At 37.4% G+C, this 19,751-nt stretch overlaps 1 protein-coding gene across 5 annotated transcripts; it reads right to left on the reverse strand.

Moving 5' to 3' along the window:
• Positions 1-2,183: 2,183 nt before the first annotated feature.
• LOC129427372 (uncharacterized) lies at positions 2,184-17,090 on the reverse strand. Of its 5 annotated transcripts, none has more exons than XM_055183812.2 (11): positions 16,802-17,090; positions 16,561-16,642; positions 14,445-14,538; positions 14,227-14,367; positions 14,005-14,159; positions 10,874-11,010; positions 6,576-6,666; positions 4,757-5,083; positions 4,310-4,484; positions 4,087-4,211; positions 2,184-2,959 (listed from the first exon to the last, which is right to left on the reverse strand). In XM_055183812.2, exons 3-11 carry the CDS (start codon positions 14,527-14,529, stop codon positions 2,639-2,641), a joined length of 1,557 nt encoding a protein of 518 aa, XP_055039787.2. In that variant the 5' UTR covers positions 14,530-14,538; positions 16,561-16,642; positions 16,802-17,090; the 3' UTR covers positions 2,184-2,638. The 5 variants fall into 5 exon arrangements, with proteins under 5 accessions (XP_055039787.2, XP_055039781.2, XP_055039786.2 ...); XM_055183806.2 differs by having other exon boundaries at positions 6,576-6,669; XM_055183811.2 differs by lacking the exon at positions 14,445-14,538 and having other exon boundaries at positions 6,576-6,669.
• Positions 17,091-19,751: the final 2,661 nt, after the last annotated feature.

The following is a 19,751-nucleotide window of genomic DNA, read 5'->3' on the forward strand; positions in this document are numbered from 1 at the left end:
GCTTCGTTTATTATTATTATTATTATTATTATTTTCCGAAATGAATCGCATTTTTGAAGGCCTAAACATGCTCAAAAACTCATGAAATTTTGCACACGCGCCAGAAGTGGTGAAAATTTACATGTGGTATAGGCGTCAGAAGTGGGCGTGTAGAAATGGCTCGATAGCGCCACCTGCAAAATTTCAAGAGAACAGCCCCCCCGCTACGAAAAACGTACAGATACGAATTTTGGTAGGATCATCTATCACCCCAAGACCTACAAAAAAGTCTCTTGGAACTAAGCTCTAAACCCCACAGGAAGTCAGCCATTTTGAATTTTCTCTGTCATTTTTTTACATTTCCAAGCGTCGTACTTTAACGAACTCCTCCCAGAGATTTAATCCGATCATCATCATATTTGGTCAGTCTCATCTAACGTTCTTTGCGATGTTAAATTGCGGAGATCTTGACTTTTCGTTGGAGGGTGTGTCCGTGGCGGCCTGACAAAGTTAGGCATTTTCGCGATGAAACAGGAAGTTTTTATAACTCAGGCATACAATTTTCAATATGACCCACGCTTAACATGTTTGATGAGAGTCTCCACCTGAACACATTTTAATGCCAATATTCAGCTTCAGTCATAGCGCCACCTAGAGGTAGCAGGAAATGCCATGTTTTACGCTGTGATTTACTGCTCTTAGAGATTTAATCAAATCATCATCATATTTGGTCAGACTGATGTTAAGCCCTTTGCCGTGATAAATTGCGAAGATCTTGACTTTTCTTTGAAGGGCATGTCCGTGGCGGCCTGGCAAAGTGTGATGTTTTGACATGAAACAGGAAGCTGTTGTAATTCAGGCATACATTATCCGATCTGCTCCAGACTTCACACGTTTGATAAGGGTCCCGGCCTGAACACGTCAATTTAACAATAATCAGGTACCATCATAGCGCCACCTGTGTAACACAGGCGGTGTGGCACATCAGTTTCCCTTTGAATATCCACCTGTATTTACCCACTTTAATTTATACCCCCCTGGTTTACTGCTTTACTAATGCCATAGGGTAGCGGTGCACATGCGTGCGAGGGCCCTTCCATCGCTGCTTGCAGCTTTAATTATTATTATTATTATTATTTTCCGAAATGAATCGCATTTTTGAAGGCCTAAACATGCTCAAAAACTCATGAAATTTTGCACACGCGTCAGAAGTGGTGAAAATTTACATGTGGTATAGGCGTCAGAAGTGGGCGTGTAGAAATGGCTCGATAGCGCCACCTGCAAAATTTCAAGAGAACAGCCCCCCCCGCTACGAAAAACGTACAGATACGAATTTTGGTAGGATCATCTATCACCCCAAGACCTACAAAAAAGTCTCTTGGAACTAAGCTCTAAACCCCACAGGAAGTCAGCCATTTTGAATTTTCTCTGTCATTTTTTTACATTTCCAAGCGTCGTACTTTAACGAACTCCTCCTAGAGATTTAATCCGATCATCATCATATTTGGTCAATCTCATCTAAAGGCCTTTGCGATGTTAAATTGCGGAGATCTTGACTTTTCGTTGGAGGGTGTGTCCGTGGCGGCCTGACAAAGTTAGGCATTTTCGCGATGAAACAGGAAGTTGTTATAACTCAGGCATACAATGTCCAATCTGCCCCACGCTTCACATGTTTGATAAGAGTCTCGACCTGAACACATTTTATGCCAATATTCAGCTTCAGTCATAGCGCCACCTAGAGGTAGCAGGAAATGCCATGTTTTACGCTGTGATTTACTGCTCTTAGAGATTTAATCAAATCATCATCATATTTGGTCAGACTGATGTTAAGCCCTTTGCCGTGATAAATTGCGAAGATCTTGACTTTTCGTTGAAGGGCGTGTCCGTGGCGGCCTGGCAAAGTGTGATGTTTTGACATGAAACAGGAAGCTATTGTAATTCAGGCATACATTATCCGATCTGCTCCAGACTTCACACGTTTGATAAGGGTCCCGGCCTGAACACGTCAATATAACAATAATTAGGTACAGTTATAGCGCCACCTGCTGCACACAGGCGGTGTGGCACATTTTTTGTCCTTTGAATATCAACCTATATTTACCCACTTTAATTCATATCCCCCTGGTTCACTGCTTAACTAATGCCATAGGGTGGCGGTGCACATCCGTGCGAGGGCCCTTCCATCGCTGCTTGCAGCTTTAATTAATGATTGTAACTCTGTGGTAAACTCTTCCAGGTCACATATAATTGATGAAACTGATGTATTAGAAGCACCACTTCCCTGTAGTTTTGCAACAATTGAGACACACATGTCCTTCACATCCTTTTTAGAAGGAACTGGCCTACTTTCAAAACAAATAGCTTCTGGAAGAGATTCTTCATCTGATGGTCCAGTCTGAACTGCATCTGACTGACTTAAACAATCAGCATGAGGAAAGTTTGCAAAAACTGAACGAGGAACATGAATATTGTCCAGATGTTTCCTAAAACCAGAGTACGTTGAAAACTGCTTTCGGCAACCGTGTTGAGCACAAACAAGTCTACACTTAGAGGTGGGATAGAATCCATGTTGAAACCTTAAATGTGAAATCAGTGAATGAGTATCTGTATGCAATTCTTCACATCTAAAACACTGCAGCATTCTCTTTTAAATTTCAGTTTAGGTGTTATTCAGGAATTTGGCTCGCAGCTCTTTCACTCGTGGAGACTCTTTTGTTTTCCCAACATCTATGTTGTAGACAGTGGTCTGCAGAAATGTGTAGAAGTTGTCGAGAGCATTGTCATAGGAAATGTTAAAAACATAGTGCACTTTGAAGAGCTCATCCAAAGCACCCAGAGAACTAGCTGTTTGACATGGTATAAGTTTACTATCCAGAGCAATGTAGTAGTTGTCAATCTCATCTTGACTCCTCCCCACAGCTAGAAGACATGGTTGGTGACTTTGAACTTTCCCTAGATGCTCATCAATGCTGCAACATGACTACAAAGGAAAAAACAAACAGTCTTAAGCAAAATTTGCAAGGTAATGAGTTGACCTTGTAATGATAATAGAAAACTGATAAAAAGAAATCTAAAACATTGTGGGAGGGGGGCCCCGAGGACTAGAGTTGAGAACCACTACTCTATTAAAAAAATAATAAAACTAATTATTGCAAATTGGGGTTGGAAAAAAAGATTACCAGCTACAAATAACTTCGCAACTAGATGGCAACTAACTTTTACTCATTTGCAACTATATGTGAACTAACTGTCATTAGAATATAAGTAGACTGTAAGGATTAGGGAAGAGGTTAGGGTTAGTGAAATAAGTTGACATGCACCTGCAAAGATACTTATAGACAGTTGAATGTCTGTTGAGGGATCATCACAATAAAGTGTTAACAGATATTACGCAGACCATTTACTAATACTCTAAAGATTTGTAGTTGATTAGTAGTTGCAAAGTTACTTATAATTAGTAAAATGTCTAAAGTGGACTATCGAAATAAAGTGTTACCCATCAAAACTGGTAGTGTATCTCACTATTGTTTCAATATAAAAGACACTAATTTATCCACCAGGGTGGCACAGATAACTTCCTCGACTCACATTTAAATTATTGTTACATTTAAAAATATAGTACAATAGAGTAGAATAATAGAAAGAGACATAAGAAGGTACCAGTGATGCACCGATGTATCGGCCGATTTTTGATGAATTTGAATCCATAGTAATATCGGAAATAGCACGATAAAGGCAGATACCGTTTGTTTATAATTTATACGCATAAAGAAATCCATTATATGTAAAAAATGAGTTAATGTTGTTAATAAAATAAATGCTGAATAGCAAAAACCACCTTTGAAGGTTGTCATGTTGTCTTATTATATTTGTTTTAGCTTAATTTGTGCCTCTCTTACTATGTTGGTCAGTTGAATGTTAATTAGATCAAATCCATGTTCAGTAAAAATAATTTGATGCAGAAATAAACTAGCTAATAGAACAACTGTATAGTATTGTATACAAGTGTTTGATATAGGTATCGGCCAGAATTGTCTGTTTAAATCGGCCCAAAAAATCCTATCGGTGCATCCCTAAAAGGTACATAAGAAAAAATATGTTTAATACCTTATGAAACAGAACAAGTTTGTCAGCTGCATTGGTGGCACTTATTTTTGCAGCCATCTTCCGCCCAGCAGATGGTGGAAGAAGGTGAACAAGCAGCAGCAGCGTAGACAAATCACTGTCCCAGGCTGTGGTAAAAGAAAAAGTAAAAAACCTATAATCCATATTATGTGAAATGATTATGACAATAATTTTAACTTATTTAAAATAAACCATTTTAGCACACCTGAATTGGCTTTTTCTGAGGATTTCTCAGCTGACAGAAGAAAACGCTGAACAGCAGGGGTCTGAGTCAAGTTTTTCGCTTCCTGGATAATTTTTGGCTTTAAGGTTCTGTCCCACTTTTCCATTAACTTTGAAGATGTGTCCAAATTGAAGAGAAGTTCAAAATCTTGATTCACCTTAAAGAATAGTCATTAGAATTAGACACCCATGCATTAAAGCAGGGATGTCCAAAGTCGGTCCTGGAAGGCCAATGTCCAGCAAAGTTTAGCTTCAACCCTAAACAACAAACCTGAAGCACTTAATTAAGGTGTCACTAGGCAGACTACAAACTTCTAGACAGGTTTGTCAAGTCAAGTTGGACCTAAACTCTGCAGGACACCGGCCCTCCGGGACATACTTTAGATACCCCTGCATTAAAGCAACAGTTACTCAATTTAAATTTACTTACCAATCCTTTGGTATCTAAAAACCTTGGGAAGGTTTTTAAAACATCTGTTGCTGTATCTGCATTTTGAACAAGTTCCTGGCGATGACGAAATGTCTGTCTCATCTTCTCAAAAATAGTTGATTCAACTCCTGTATGAGCGAGAAGCGAAATGGCCTCCAAAGCAGCATCGCCATCAAGTTGTTGTTCTAAGCTAATAGCTCTCTTGACCTTTGGACCACCTTGTAGAGATGTAGGCGCAGTTTTTTCAGTGCGACGAGTGTTTCTAAGGACAGTCTTTAGACGCCAAGCAAGATATCCACTCCCACTTGCAGCATCATAGAAGTGCTCCTATATGTATAAAAATAAGATTGTCAAAAATCAGAGTAGGTGAAATGAGTGAATGTTTCAGGTTTTATTTTGGTTAAAGTATAAGTTAGCGGGAGACTGCAAAGTAAATAATAATGTGACTTCAGTAAGTATATTATTTTATATAACTCTGACCATGTTTGGCTAAGGAAAAGAATGCATATATACGTAGAATGTCATAAAGATAGGGCTGGGAGATATGGCAAAAAATTTAAGTCTCAATGAAATAAAAATGAAAAACTTTAATTTGTTTTGGAATATTGCGGTATTTTTTACAAATGATCTGTGAGCTTCATTATTTTATGAAAAATTCATATGCCCTCATAATCTTTAATCAAAAACGCAAATCTCCTCCCCTCCTCAAAATGATCTCTCTTTACTTCCGGTCATATGGTATGGCAAGTGGGCGGGGTCCGGGAGAAGATCGCAGCAATTAGCAACACGACCCAACTTCAAATCATCCAATCAGATCCAACCAGTTCTCTGGTTTCACTCGAATATACATCACCACGGGGTAAATAAGACACTTGTTACTTTTATTTCATGTCGATTTTAAAATCTAGATTTTTTTCAGAACATTTGACCGATTTACAGCGCTGATTTTCTATTTTTTTTACTAGTTAACTTAATGCATAACTACAACAATACTGCAGTAACTTTCTCATTCCACTAACATTCTTTTCACAAGGTGGTTAAAAAAACTGAAGTTCATCTGGTTAAAAAAACTGAAGTTCTAATTCAAGTGCACTAAAGAGTGTTATCAACATAGTATAAATATAAAATAAATTCAAATAACTTTTTAAATATCTATGCCGAAATTAGGCCTTGTTAAGTAACACGTTAAACGAAACTCAACTATTATTTCTCTTTTAACCATTCATAACATTCTCCTATGATTTGTTTCATTTTTTAATAAATAATTTTGTCAACAAATATAAAACTGACAGATTTGGATGGATAAACCGAAAAACCGCAATTCACATGCGCGTACAGAACGGTTCAATATTATATTGAGAATTGTGGCACACATTAAGTGCATGATCTTGAATCAATTAATTGTTAACATCCCTACTTTTTGACGAATAGAGCTTAGGGACAGATCGCTTAAAAAAGAGGGAGAGTGGGAATGCACACAAAAGGATAACGACAATCTCCATTACTTATCCCACAGCGTACACAGAACAAAAGCGCATAAAATAATATAGCCTACTTGGTATTGAAGTTCCAAAATTTTGCCTGGGTGGCTGACATTTAATTTTCAATGAAGGAAAACCCTGCTGTGTAATCAGAATGTCATCACTGTTTCACTTTGACTGTAAAGAATGTCCATTTAAAATCGATATCCCGATTTAAATAAAATTGCATAAAAACGTCAATTCAAATTAATAAAAAATAGCCCAGCCCTACTTGAAGCCAAATAAGATATGGGGTAATTTTTTTTATCATTCATAAAAAATACAAATAATCAACTCACATATCCCTTCTTAGAAAATGGGTCTTTCAATGACGGAAACAAAGTCACTATTCCAAGGGCATATTGCTCTCTCTGCTGTACAGGTGGAATCCTCCTATAAAATCAATGTACATGCAAAACGCTGTCAATTTTAGCACTGGTGCTACAGAGGTTTTAAGTTTTGTTGCACAGACAAAATGTCGTAACATATAAAAACGTAATATCAAAAACCACATCCACAAGTACAGTTTATCACACAAACAGGCAGGTAACTGAGAAAGGACTTTAACATTTCATTGCGTTGAATACAGGGGTTAAAGCAAAAAAAAAGAAAAAAAAAGAAAACCAAAAATGAAAATTTTCCAGGGGCGGGGTGGACACATTGTTGAAAATGTTGAATTTTCAATGCTTCAATATGTTGATAAACATACAGCCGTTTATGTTCACTAAAGCCCGGGATACACTGCACGATTATTAGCTGTCCCAGACTAAAGATTGCCATCGTGAAACAATCGTTGCGATTTCTGTGATCGTGGCTCTTCATCGTATGTCATACAGTTAAAGGTTCAAAGACGGTCGTTTTCCCCATCTTGCATCCAAATATAGCCTACGATAGTTTTCTGACACTGTCAGAAATTTAGAATGATCAACGCACAGTGTGTTTGCTGCTACGACCTGCATGCTGGTATTTGTTTACCACGAGCGCATGCTGGTGACGTCGCGCTAATGCGTGACGCTGCCGCCGAAGCTTCCGTGTCATCATCGTACTTTCTACATGCCTGTCGTACCAGAGTTTAAATGATCCATGTCGCACAGTGTGATAAACTAATGATCTTATAGGAGGGCAAACATCCTGCAGTGTATTCCAGGCTTTAAACAACAAAGAAAACTTAAGTTTAGTGATCACGCTTGTGTTGACAGTTAGCTGTGTGAGCGCTTTGTGAGCTTGGTCCATTTTACTTTTGCTGCATAGATAACTAAAATATTATCCAAATGCTGTTTAAAGGCGGAGTCCACGATGTTTGAAAGCCAATGTTGATATTTGAAATTACCCAAACAAACACGCCCCTACCCCAATAGAATCTGGACCTTCTGTTGATAGACCCGCCCCACACATACGCAACCTGGCATTTGATTTGATTTGATTGGCTATAAGTGTGTTTTGGTAGTCGGCCCGTATCCTTTTCCAACGCGTTTTTCAAACATCGTGGACTCCGCCTTTAATTAGTATAGCAGCAATATTAATTGAACAATTACAGGTAACATGATTACAATAGAAAATCTAACAAACACATAAAACACTGATTAATTATTACATTACAAAAGTAACCTTAATATAGAAGGCTAATATATATGAGAATTGATAACTGCATTACCAGTATCCTATAACTACTAAAAAGGCAATGATTTAAAAAATACAACATAAACATAACATCAGCATTGTCCCAACTCAACATCGACTACAAGCATGTTTGTCGGATGTCCCTTAAGGGCTGCGTTTACACTTTGCATTAACATGCGACCTGTATCTGGATGTTGTCCACACACACATGGAAAAGACAAGTGTAAACGAGTTTGTGATCGGAATGTTATCCGATCTGCGTGCCCTGATAAAGAGGTAGTCGAGGACGCTTTGTGATCGGATCTCAGTGTAATGTAAACGCAATACAGCCATCGTATCTGCATTTACAGGTCAAGGTCACAAAAAACCCCGCCCCCATCATCTCCTCTCACTTACAGGACAAAAAAGACATTAGGTCATGAAGCGCAGGTGAGACACACACATATTCATATTGGGGAGCAATGCTAGCTAAGCTTGAAAGTATCTTGAAATAAAATCGATATACAAGAGCATTTTAACACTGCTGATTGTATTTTTAAGTTATTCAGGTAAATGTTTAATATGTTCCAAGTATTCATGTAGTGATTTAATATTTCATGTCAGAATTTAATGGATCGTTATAATGTTTGAGTTTCCATGGCGACATATCAAGGTCATTGCATGAATGTTGCGCTTCTTTTTGGTCAGTCGTCTGTTTCGCTCTCATTTAACACATTTTAAGTTACTTGAAAACACATACAAACCATAATAACATTAACCAAATACATTTATTCACTGTTGTGAATAATGTGTTTGTAAATTACATTACTTTACTTCTTGATAGCTATTCATCCAGCGCGTCTCCCCACACGGGATCCGATTACACACACACACACACACACACACACAGTCATCCAGATACAGAAGCCACTTTGATGTTGACAAATGTAAACGTGCCGTGTCCTGATATCCCGATGATCCGATCTGCGTGATCAGATCACCGAGATCGCATGTTAACGCAAAGTGTAAACCCAGCCTAGCAGGATGCACACTAGTGTTGGGCGATATGCCCTATTTTCAGATCGTCCTATTGTCAGCCTGTGAGATCGGCGATACGCGATATTATCGGGGGGGGTGGCAGTAGTTTACTCTTTTTTTTTATTTGTTAATTTTTACTCATTATAACAAGTCACTTGATGGGTGGACCAAAAAAACAAGACCGTAACACCGTCATGACCACAACCTTCTTAAAACTGAAGCCATTAAAGCGAGCGCATCATTAAAACCCTATCATGATTACTTAATAACTGTAAAAACATGCATCTGCGCACGCACACACATGTGCGCGCACATACAAATTATTCAATGCATTTATTTAGTGCTGTTGCAGAAGACTACACGTGTCAAGCAGTGGTGCTCTCATGAGGTGCCTTTTTAAACGCATCGATCCAGCGGAACGCGATCATATTTTAAACACAATCATATATTAAACACGAGGGACGTGTTGCTACAACTCATTGAAATGCATATCATAAACAGGATTAATACCTAGTGATCTGACTTCGGACAGAGCGCAGCTCTCTGCACGTACGCGAGAGTGAGAGAGAGGCGCTAATATGCAGCGGGTCATATTTTAAACAAAAAGTAAAGTTTGCATCAGCTCGCATGAAACGCATTAAACTGAACAAATAAGGATTACTACTTTAGTTTATGTTTAGACTGCGGACAGACGCGAGAGCGCGCGCACGCGAGACAGAGAGAAGCGCAGCTGCTCATGACGCGGCGCGCTGGATTAGGGGTAGAAGGAGACCAAGACGTGCGCATTAAGTGCAGGTACGTGCAAGAAGGAATTCTCCCTTTACAAGCTCTCAGCGTAAAGTGAAGCCCACAAACCCTCATGTGAGGAAAAGCATGCATTGTGGGTAAAACTTATAACATAAAACTATGATGATAATAATAATAACCATTCGCCAACTATCGTCTTGACTATCGCCATGAAAGCCTGCCATTGACGATATGGCTGAAGATCGTCGATACACGATACTATCGTCTATCGGCACAACCCTAATGCACACATATACTATTAAACACTCTTTGACAAACAGGTCAGTGTCTCCATCAATAATGAACACATTTGTCATGACACTTGTGTTTTTGGCACTTACGCCATGTTTAAGCAAGGTCTCGTGCATAAAATGTGTGGATTTCGCCACCAACTTGGGCAACCTCCGTTTCACAGGATTTACAGTAAACGCAGTACATTGAGCCATTTTCATAGCGGAGCCAATCTCTCCGAAAGGTTTAACTTTAAGCCTTTTTCCGGTGGTGGTGGAGGTGCATTTGAATCCGGATCGTTGCTATCAATTACAGTAGTAACAAGTTAACTGCTTATGCTATCATGTATTTTGTTGTGCTATCTGTCGTTTTTCTTTGCTTTTCACTGCTTCTATTTATGTAAAGCTGCTTTGAAACAATTGACTTTTGTGAAAAGCGCTATATAAATAAAATTGAATTGAATTAACATTGGCTGTAGTCGGCTCGTTCTCATCATACTCGCGGTTTGGCTTTTCACATTTTCGTGATTTTTTTGCGCTCCAACCTAGCACGCCGAATGGAATGATTGACGCTCATGTTAGCCAATCTGCGGGCATTCATTAAACGCAAGAACCAATCAAATTTCACCATTAACTTATGTAACGTTGGAGAAAAAACTGAACCTGGGACAGCACACAGCATACACAATTGTGCGGCTGCCCATTTTGTTGTGGTGCGACTTAATTTAAATCAAGGCTTGATTTAAATTAATTCAAATCACAACAAAATGGGCAGTCGCACAAATGCTCCCAAATATATTTTAAGGTTGCACAGATTAAATTTCAGTCACATATGCAACCAAAATAGTTGCAATTTCGAGCCCTGCTATGGGGCACATTGCGCAACAATACATCACAAAACAGAACAACAATTACATACTCCTAAACATGGAAATGTGACTTACCCATGTTTCTCTGTCATGTGTCCCACCAATATGTTAACAAGAGCTCTTCTCATCTCATTTGATAAGGTGTTGGTGGCCTTGTACTCTTCAAGAATGTCATCTCCTTTAGATTTTTCTTTTATGGCAGTAAGAACCATCTAGGTAAAAAAAAACAGTAAAAGAAAGTTGTTTAAAACAATGTTATCTAGCCTACAAAAATTGTGCTGTCAGTTACTCCAATATTTACTGTCAGTGCATGGGCCAACCCTTACAGAATAGTCACATGGATTTCACATGTGCAAATTCAGGTGTGAAATGTGTGTTTTGGGAACATTTTAATGTGAATCCCATGTGAAATCTGTGGATCACATGTAAAAAAAAATTGTCACCACATTATGCACATGCGTTTCACATGGAATTCATACATACCTGTTCCAAACACACACATTCACATGTGTTTTTCACATGTGAAATTGATGTGGTTTTTCTGTAAGGTAATTATCAGTTTCAGGTTCTGTGCTATTTTATGTTTATGCATAATTTGTTGTTGCTCATCCAAGTTTAACTTTTTTTGTATTAGTTAGAGCAGTGTTTCCCAACCCTGGTCCTCGGGCACCCCCTCCCAGAAAGTTTTAGATGTCTCCTTATTTAAAACACCTGATTCGACTCATCAACCTCCTTCCAAAATGGTAAAGACGTGTCCCTAACAAGCTGATGAGTTAAATCAGGTGTGCTTAATAAGGAGACATCTAAAACTTTCTGGGAGGGGGTGCCCGAGGACCAGGGTTGGGAAACACTGAGTTAGAGAATGTTGCTTGTTATGCTAAACAGTTAAGGTTCTGCAACACACTTTGCTGTCCCAACAGCTACAGACTAGGGATGTCAAATTATACAATTTCCCATATTAGATGATCATTTAAATTAACGATCAATCAATCGAATAATCGTTAACAGTAATGGTGCAATAAGCCATTACAGCAGTGGCATATAGCCAATGACATAAAAGTGTGCGTAAAAATGCCAGCTTCCTCACACGAATTAAAAGATTTTATTTTGTCTAAATAACATGCTAGTGGGATTGTAAAATGAGTCAATGTAGTTGGTGTTTTGATAAAACAGCAATGATGATCAATAGGGGTGGGCGGAATGACCAAAAATCTATTCCACAGAATGAGTCATTTTATTTCACGGAACAGAATATTTCACAGTATACATGTTTTTCAGTTTATATTGTTTTTTGATGATAAAAATGTACAGAAATACACCACTCACTATAGCTTTTAACTAAATGCTCACCACAATTTTAGAATATGAGCAATTTAAAGTTAATAATGTTAAAGTGAAAAGATAACAGATAAGTCTTGATTAGACAGAATCTTGTTTTTAATTGAGTAATTAACTTTATAGACTATTGAAGCTATAGTATGGCTTCATTGTATTTCGAATTTATGCATACATTACATTAAACATATGCAATATGTAAAATGAACAGGTATAAATATATGCAAAAACCTACAGACAGGATAAATACCTGTATATGAGAGAAGAAGCTCTAGATATTATAAATGTGACTGGTGCTATGATGTGATGATCATAAAGTTTGTTTTAAGGTCTTGACGCCCTTTACTTTCTATAAGACCTCAACACTTGCATCTCTCTCTCGTCTTTCCGATCAAATATGTTTGTACAAGCAAATGGCGCGTCAAACTACATCGCTCCATCTTCGCACGTGTCACTGATATAAACGCGAGTTTTGTCTTAGCATGCTTAAAGTTCAGAAAACTTTACAACATTAGCATTATGTGCAAGAAGAACTCTTTATTTGGCGTCGCAGCTCCTTGCGCTTGCCTAGAGAGACCTCTGCACGCGAGAGACCGGCCGGCTGCTGCATGAGGAGAGAGAGAGAGAGCGCGAGAGCGAGCAAGCAAGAGTCTCGCTGCGTGACCCGCGGTGGATTCACTGGCACTTATTATAAAAATTACACAAATAACTCGTGCTGGAGGGCAGAGTTAGCCACGCCCACTTATTTGCATTCCGCGGAATAGAAAAATCTGTTACCCCGGATTTCCACCGACTGCGGAGCGGCTGCAGATCGGCTCCGCTGCGTTACGGCTCCGCACTCGGCCGTCCGTCAATACCCACCGGATCCGTATTTGTTGCAGAGCGGCTGCGTGCTGAAGTGACGAGGACCCGTGAGTTCTCGCAAATTCACATGAAGATCGCGCGATATAGTTCTGTCTCCGCCCATTATGACGTTGAAATATGACGTTATTACAAACCAGCCCAGATCCCAACACGAGATCTCGCGAATTCAGGTATGATCACGCGATAAAGTCATGGCTCCGCCCTGCGGAGCTGTCCGACATCCGTCAAAAATAGAAGCTCTGCGTATTTGTGCCGGAGGGCTGCGGATGGCCGGAGCTGTGACGGATTCGGAACGCAGTCAGTGGAAATACACACATTGAATTGAATGGAAACCGATTGACTCCGCCGCCGTTCCGCAGCGGATCCGCAGCCGCCCCGCAGTCGGTGGAAATTGAGGGTCACGTCTGACATTTTATTCTGCGGTAACGGAATATACCGTCATACCGCCCAGCCCTAATGATCAATGATATATGTTGCGGGCGTTCAGAGTGTAACGACAGTCAGTTACAGTTTACATTTAACAGTTTCTTGCCAGAATTAAAATTTTACATTTTAATATGTTTATTAAAAACGGCTTCTGGTCTCCTTCCCTGTGTATTGCAGCGTTGCTATGCCAATCTTGCAGGCTTCCCTGAAGAGGGTCTTTGCTTTCAGTATCCTAACTGTGTTTAGATTTTCGGCATCGGACCCTCTCAGATCCACTGCGGATGCCATTTTGTTGCGTTAGCAGCCAGCCTAGAGGATAAAAAGCCCAAGCGTGTGTTTGGCATCGAGCATCGTTGTGATCTTTGCCAGTTTAACTTCTCCGCACTTGTATAATTTTTCACCAATCAAAGATTGCTTAATTGTTAACATCCCTACTACAGACATATAGTAAAAGCCCACAACATGAGGATAATATTAATCTAGCTTAAAGATAGATGTATCATAGCTCTGTTATTTTAATTCTTGCAAATTGTGGAAATGAAACAAGAAACCAACATAAGCAAATATGCAATTTATGTCACCTCCTTAGCTGATGTTGCCCCAAATTCATCACTCTGCTCTGACATTTTGGATTTCTTGGTACATCTTCCAGAGGGCACATGAAGTTCACTAGATGAAGGACTTGTAATTGACTGCGTATCTGTGCAGGAGCTGGCTGCTTCCTCTGACACACAAACTAAAATAAAATATAATTATAAGAACAAATAAAGATTCTGATTTTATAATTGTAAATATTAAAATACCTTTACTAAGGTCTTCAATGATTAACGTTGATTTTGGGTCTGCTTCAAGCAACTCTCCTAAAAGGTCTTGTTCAATCTCGGTGTGGGATTCATCATATATCCGCAAGTCTGCTCCAGTGTGCATTTCAAATCTGCTTTGCACTGCAAACCAAAAAAGCATTCCAAGTATAAGAATCAAAACCTCTTTTTATATGAGCTAAAAACGTTTAATCACTTGCCTTCAGTTATAAAATCAGTGAAAGTGAATCCATCGTTCAGCTTGATGAATTTCTTAGAGCCTTGGAACTGCACTTTTACAAACATGACGTTCACCTAAAAAAACACATTGTGGTGACAGCTGTACTTAGAAGGTAATTGCAAACACCATAAAAAACAGCGAGTTACAGAAATATAGAATGCAAGTCAGATTAAAGAAAAAGAGATATAGTAGGCTTTACTGAAGCAAACACATGTGCGCTGTCCGTCTTCCCAGACAGCGCACGTGTTCTTTAATCTGACTTTCTGTCGTCCCATCTCTAGCGCACACGGTAACTGCACATGCAGGGTTAACAACGGCTTTAGATTTTTTCATATACAGTATTTCTTTAATATTTACCTTAGGCACAGGGAATACATTATTAGGCAACAACGGCTTTAGATGAGATGCGCAAGAAATTAGTCCTACAAACACGACAGATACCTTATAAATGTATCGAGTTAAAACATTTAAAACAACGTGGCAACCGTGTTCCGGAGTATTTAACTGCAGTCGGTTTAATTAGAACATGATGCACGCCATTAACGTTACCACCTGTGTAAAATACTCCTCCGCACCCCGAAATCGGTCTGTGAGAACAATTTACTCTTTACGCGAAGCAATACATTGCGAAACAATGTGAGATTATAAATACACATGTTCTATATGATTAACCACAAACCTTTATCTTTGGTGTTGTTACATGCAAAGAGTATTGCCCCTCTGCATCAGGAGTTAACGTTAAAGAAAATATAATCCGTGAGGTAAAATTTAGCTCGTTTAGGTGCGAACAGCATAAAAATCCTGGATACCACGTGATCATAATATTAAATACGTTCTGATAAGCAAATTTGATCGATACAACAGCTTTTGATGACAAAACAAGTCAAATCAAATCAAACAAGTTGCCAAAAATACAGTCTTAAATAAATCATTTTTTTGTGCGTTTCTCCAGTAAATGAAATCAATCCTGTCTGCCCGCACACACAACAAAATCTGTTAGATGCGAACAGCGTGTAAATCACTGATCCAAAAACTAACAATTGGCCGATCAAACCAGTTGTTATATTTCAACTTTTTTATTAATATTTGTTGTTTCGATAATAAATTATAGAAATAATACAAGTAAGTTAACAGTTAAAAGTTAATCGTCATGGATACTAGAAAATCGGTCTGAGAGAGAAAAGTCTAGAAAATCATTTTGTGGGAGATTTTAATCCTTTGAATCAATTAACGTTACAGAACATTGCAATACAATGTGAGGTTATAAATACATCTGGTAAATATGATTTAAATTACTACGCACCTTTTATCTTTACTATTAAATACAAAGAATCTTGTTGAATTGCTGCGTCAGGAGTGAAGGAAATAACGTTACAATCTGCGTGTGAGGTAAATTTAGCTAGGCGCGAACAGCATGTAAAAGTCCCGGATGCCACGTGACCGTAATATAAAATACTTCTGATAATCAAATTTAATCGATACAACATCTTTTGATGTAAAAAATATATTAAAACAAGTTGTCAAAAATACAGTCTTAAATAAATCACTTTTTTGTGTTTCTCCAGTAAATGAATTCAAACCTGTCTGCCCGCACAAACAACAAAATGGGGTCTGTTAGATTCGAACAGCGTTTAAATCATTGATCCGAAAACTAACAAGCGCGGATCAAAACTGTTATAAATACATCTGGTAAATATGATTTTAACTACTACGCACCTTTTATGTTTACTATTAAATACAAGGAATCTTGTCGAATTGCTGCGTCAGGAGTGAAGGAACAATCTGCGTGTGAGGTAAATTTAGCTTAGGCGCGATCAGCATGTAAAAGTCCCGGATGCCACGTGACCGTAATATATATTTCAACTTTTTTATTAATATTTGTTTTTCGATAATAAATTATAGAAATAATACAAGTAAGTTAACAGTTAAAAGTTAACCGACATGGCTCCTAGAAAATGGGGTTGTGAGAGAAAAGTCTAGAAAATCAGTTTGTGGGTGATTTTAATCCTTTGCTCGTGAATCAATTAACGTTACACAACATATGCAAAACAATGTGAGGTTATAAATACATCTGGAAAATATGATTTACTACGTACCTTTTATCTTTACTGTTTTTCCTTATCTTTACTGACAAAGAATCTTGTCGCTCTGCTGCGTCAGGAGTGAAGAAAATACAATCTGTGTGTGAGGTAAAAATTAGCTTGTTAGGCGCGAACAGCATGTAAAAGTCCCGGATGCCACGTAAAAACATTTAACTAATCAAATTTGATTGATAAAACAGCTTTTGATGCCAAAAACATGATTAAACAAAAATACAATCTTAAATAAATAACTTACTTTGTGTTTCACCAGTAAATATAATGCTGTCTCCTCCGCACATCCAGTCAGATAAAATGGCGTCTGTGAGAGAAAAGTTTCGAGTGTAGGCGCGAACAGCTTGTAAATGTCCCGGATGTAACTTAACACAAAACCCGTGTTAATGAGGTCCAACTCCTCATAGTCTCACCAGTCAGAGAGTAATTTTTACACCAGTTGTGTTGATTTCTGAAAATTCCACTTTGTGAAATTAACTCTTTACTCTGAAACACCGTAACACCAGGATTTTAACTCTGGTGATTTTGCTGTGTAGATTAACATTTAACACACTTTCTTTTTGTTCCATTATCAACTTCCTTTAACATTTTTCTAATCTATATATGTTCCCCTTTAGTCATGAATAATGCCAATGCTTTTTTCTTCAAATCCATCCTTCTTTTCTTTCTTTTGATTTAATATAGGTTTATTTACAATATCCATTTCTTTACACATTGCAACATCAAATGTTCCCTTCATGACAATTTCTTCAACACATTCTTTATCAGATCTCTGCCTAATAGATACTTCCACAAGAATAACAACTATGACTTTACTCTACACCTGTTACTTCTTCATTCAATCTTTTCTATCATATTTAGCAATTGTTTAACTTTTTAACATTAAAAAATTAACAAATAAAAACACTTTTATTCCAGTTAACTTTCAAGCTAAGTAAACGTCAAGCTTACCATTTTCTCTTCAATATTACTTTTTCTACACTGCAAATGTTTGTCAAGCAGTTCCTTACTTAATTAATGTTTCTCTTTCAATTCAATTTGTTCTATTTGTCAAGAAATACTATTTTTATCCCTTTACAATAGTATTAAACACAAATATTTTTTCATTGGATTAAGATATAAAATATAGATGTAAAAACCTCCTTTCAACCTATATATACCATTTACCTATAATTTTACCTATAATCTTTTATTACTTTATTATATAAATAATATATTATTATTATTATTATTATTCTTTTACTTATATTAACCGGTATTTCACTTCACTGCTAGCTCTTTCATCCACAGCACTCAGTCAGGCCTGCACTCACTCTATTTATAACATACACCCAGTCATTCACACTTTAAACATGACACCACTTGTTTTTCACTGTTGAGGATCCTTTCCACTTTTACTCACAAGTCAAACTTTTTATCATGCATTAGGGTGGTATCTACAGAATAATATTTTATTCGTTCAGACCTCTATTATATAAATATATATATAAAGAGCTGTTTTCATAAAAAATAATTCTGCCCGTGCAGACCCCTGTCCACTTTTTAACACTTTTGTTTCATGCTCTATTTATTTATTTTTATATTTTTATCATATTTTTATCCATACACTGTAAAATATGCAGCATTTATGTTAAATCAAAATACATATATCTTTTTGTTACCCTAACCTAACAAAGTACAACCTTAATGGCTTGCAAAACCAAAGTACTTTTCCTTTATGCTATCATTCTTTTACAGTATATCCACTTATTCCATAAGCATTTTTAATAGTCTGTTCCAGTCTATCTGTATCCATCAAGGCCCTCTTACAGAATAAACACAGATTATTTAATTTTATCCTTTTTTTTTCCATAAGCATTTTTAATACTCTGTTCCAGTCTACCTGTATCCGTCAAGGCCCTCTTACAGAGTAAACACAGACTATTTAATTTTATCTTATTTTTTTCATACACTGTAAATAAAATGCAGTATTGATGTCAAATCAACATATGCTTAAATACTTACAAATTGAAACATGGATTTTTATTTTATTTTTTTATTTACTTTTTTATTTGACAGGGACCATACAAGCAAACATAGTTATAGTTCAAAGCCTGTAACTGATGCGCTGCATATAGAGTTTATAGCTATTGCTAATTCTCAACTCCTGTCCCTGGTTGGGCATGTCTAAGAACATATTAAAACAGATAACATTTATTCAACACACATACACAAACACACACAAAAAAAAACCCAAAATAAATTAAAAAGAGATACAAATTTGGTTTGCCTTTAGCCACAACTTAACCCTTAAAATAAATTTATTCAAGTCAGAAATTGCCTTAATATCAGATGGTAATGCATTCCATAGTTTACAGCCCTTGACTGAAAAGGCAGACTGTGCAAAGCCTGTCCTGCAGTATGGTATTACACAATTATGATTTGAGCTGCTTCTGGTTACTCTTTGGCTATTCTGTATTTGAATAAATGTACTGAGTGACTCAGGTGCTAAATTATTAATACACTTAAAAATTAATCTAAGGAAACACAACTTACCAAAGCTTTCAAAGCTTAATAAATTGTGTTTCTCTAATATGTAGCAGTGATGGTGGCGAATTGGTTTTTTATCCATAATTTTTATTGCTTGATTGTAAAGTGAACCGATGCGTTTTATTGCAGATGGAGCTGCTTGCGCCCAAACTGTCATGCAGTATGAAATATGAGAGAAGACCATAGCATGCATGTACAGCAGGGCTGCCTGGTTTGGTATATAATTTCTGATTAATTTAAAACAATTAAGATTACATTGTATTGTTTTAGAAATTTTCTTAATATGTTTAGTAAATTTAAGCTGCGGATCCAAAACCAATCCGAGATACTTAAATTCTGTTGCAAATTGAATTGTCTCATTTTGTAAAGTAATTTTGAATCTATTATTTAGATCAAATTTCTTAATCGAGAAACACATACTAACTGTTTTTGAAAAATTTAGCACCAATTGATTTTTATTGAGCCACTGTCCAACATCAGCCATACACGCGGAGAGTACATCAGCAGCCAACTCTGGTGTCTTAGCAGAAGTATAAAGTACTGCATCATCTGCATAGAGCTGGAAGCTAGCACCTGAACAATTTAACGGTAGATCGTTAATAAAAAGACTGAACAACAATGGACCAAGTATGGAGCCCTGGGGTATACCCTTATTGATGCTCAGG

The sequence above is a fragment of the Misgurnus anguillicaudatus genome, chromosome 2 (assembly GCF_027580225.2).
Source record: "Misgurnus anguillicaudatus chromosome 2, ASM2758022v2, whole genome shotgun sequence".
In the NCBI taxonomy this organism is placed as follows: Eukaryota; Metazoa; Chordata; class Actinopteri; order Cypriniformes; family Cobitidae; genus Misgurnus; species Misgurnus anguillicaudatus.

What these genes read in the sequence shown, in the direction of transcription:
- LOC129427372 (XM_055183806.2), bottom strand. Translation starts at nt 14,529, where the DNA reads ATGTTTGTAAAAGTGCAGTTCCAAGGCTCTAAGAAATTCATCAAGCTG. An exon ending in CATTTTCTAAGAAGGGATAT is followed by an intron (nt 5,084 to 6,575) that starts GTGAGTTGATTA and finishes TTATACATATAG; the next exon opens with GAGCACTTCTATGATGCTGC. An exon ending in AACTTGTTCTGTTTCATAAG is followed by an intron (nt 2,960 to 4,086) that starts GTATTAAACATA and finishes TTTCCTTTGTAG; the next exon opens with TCATGTTGCAGCATTGATGA.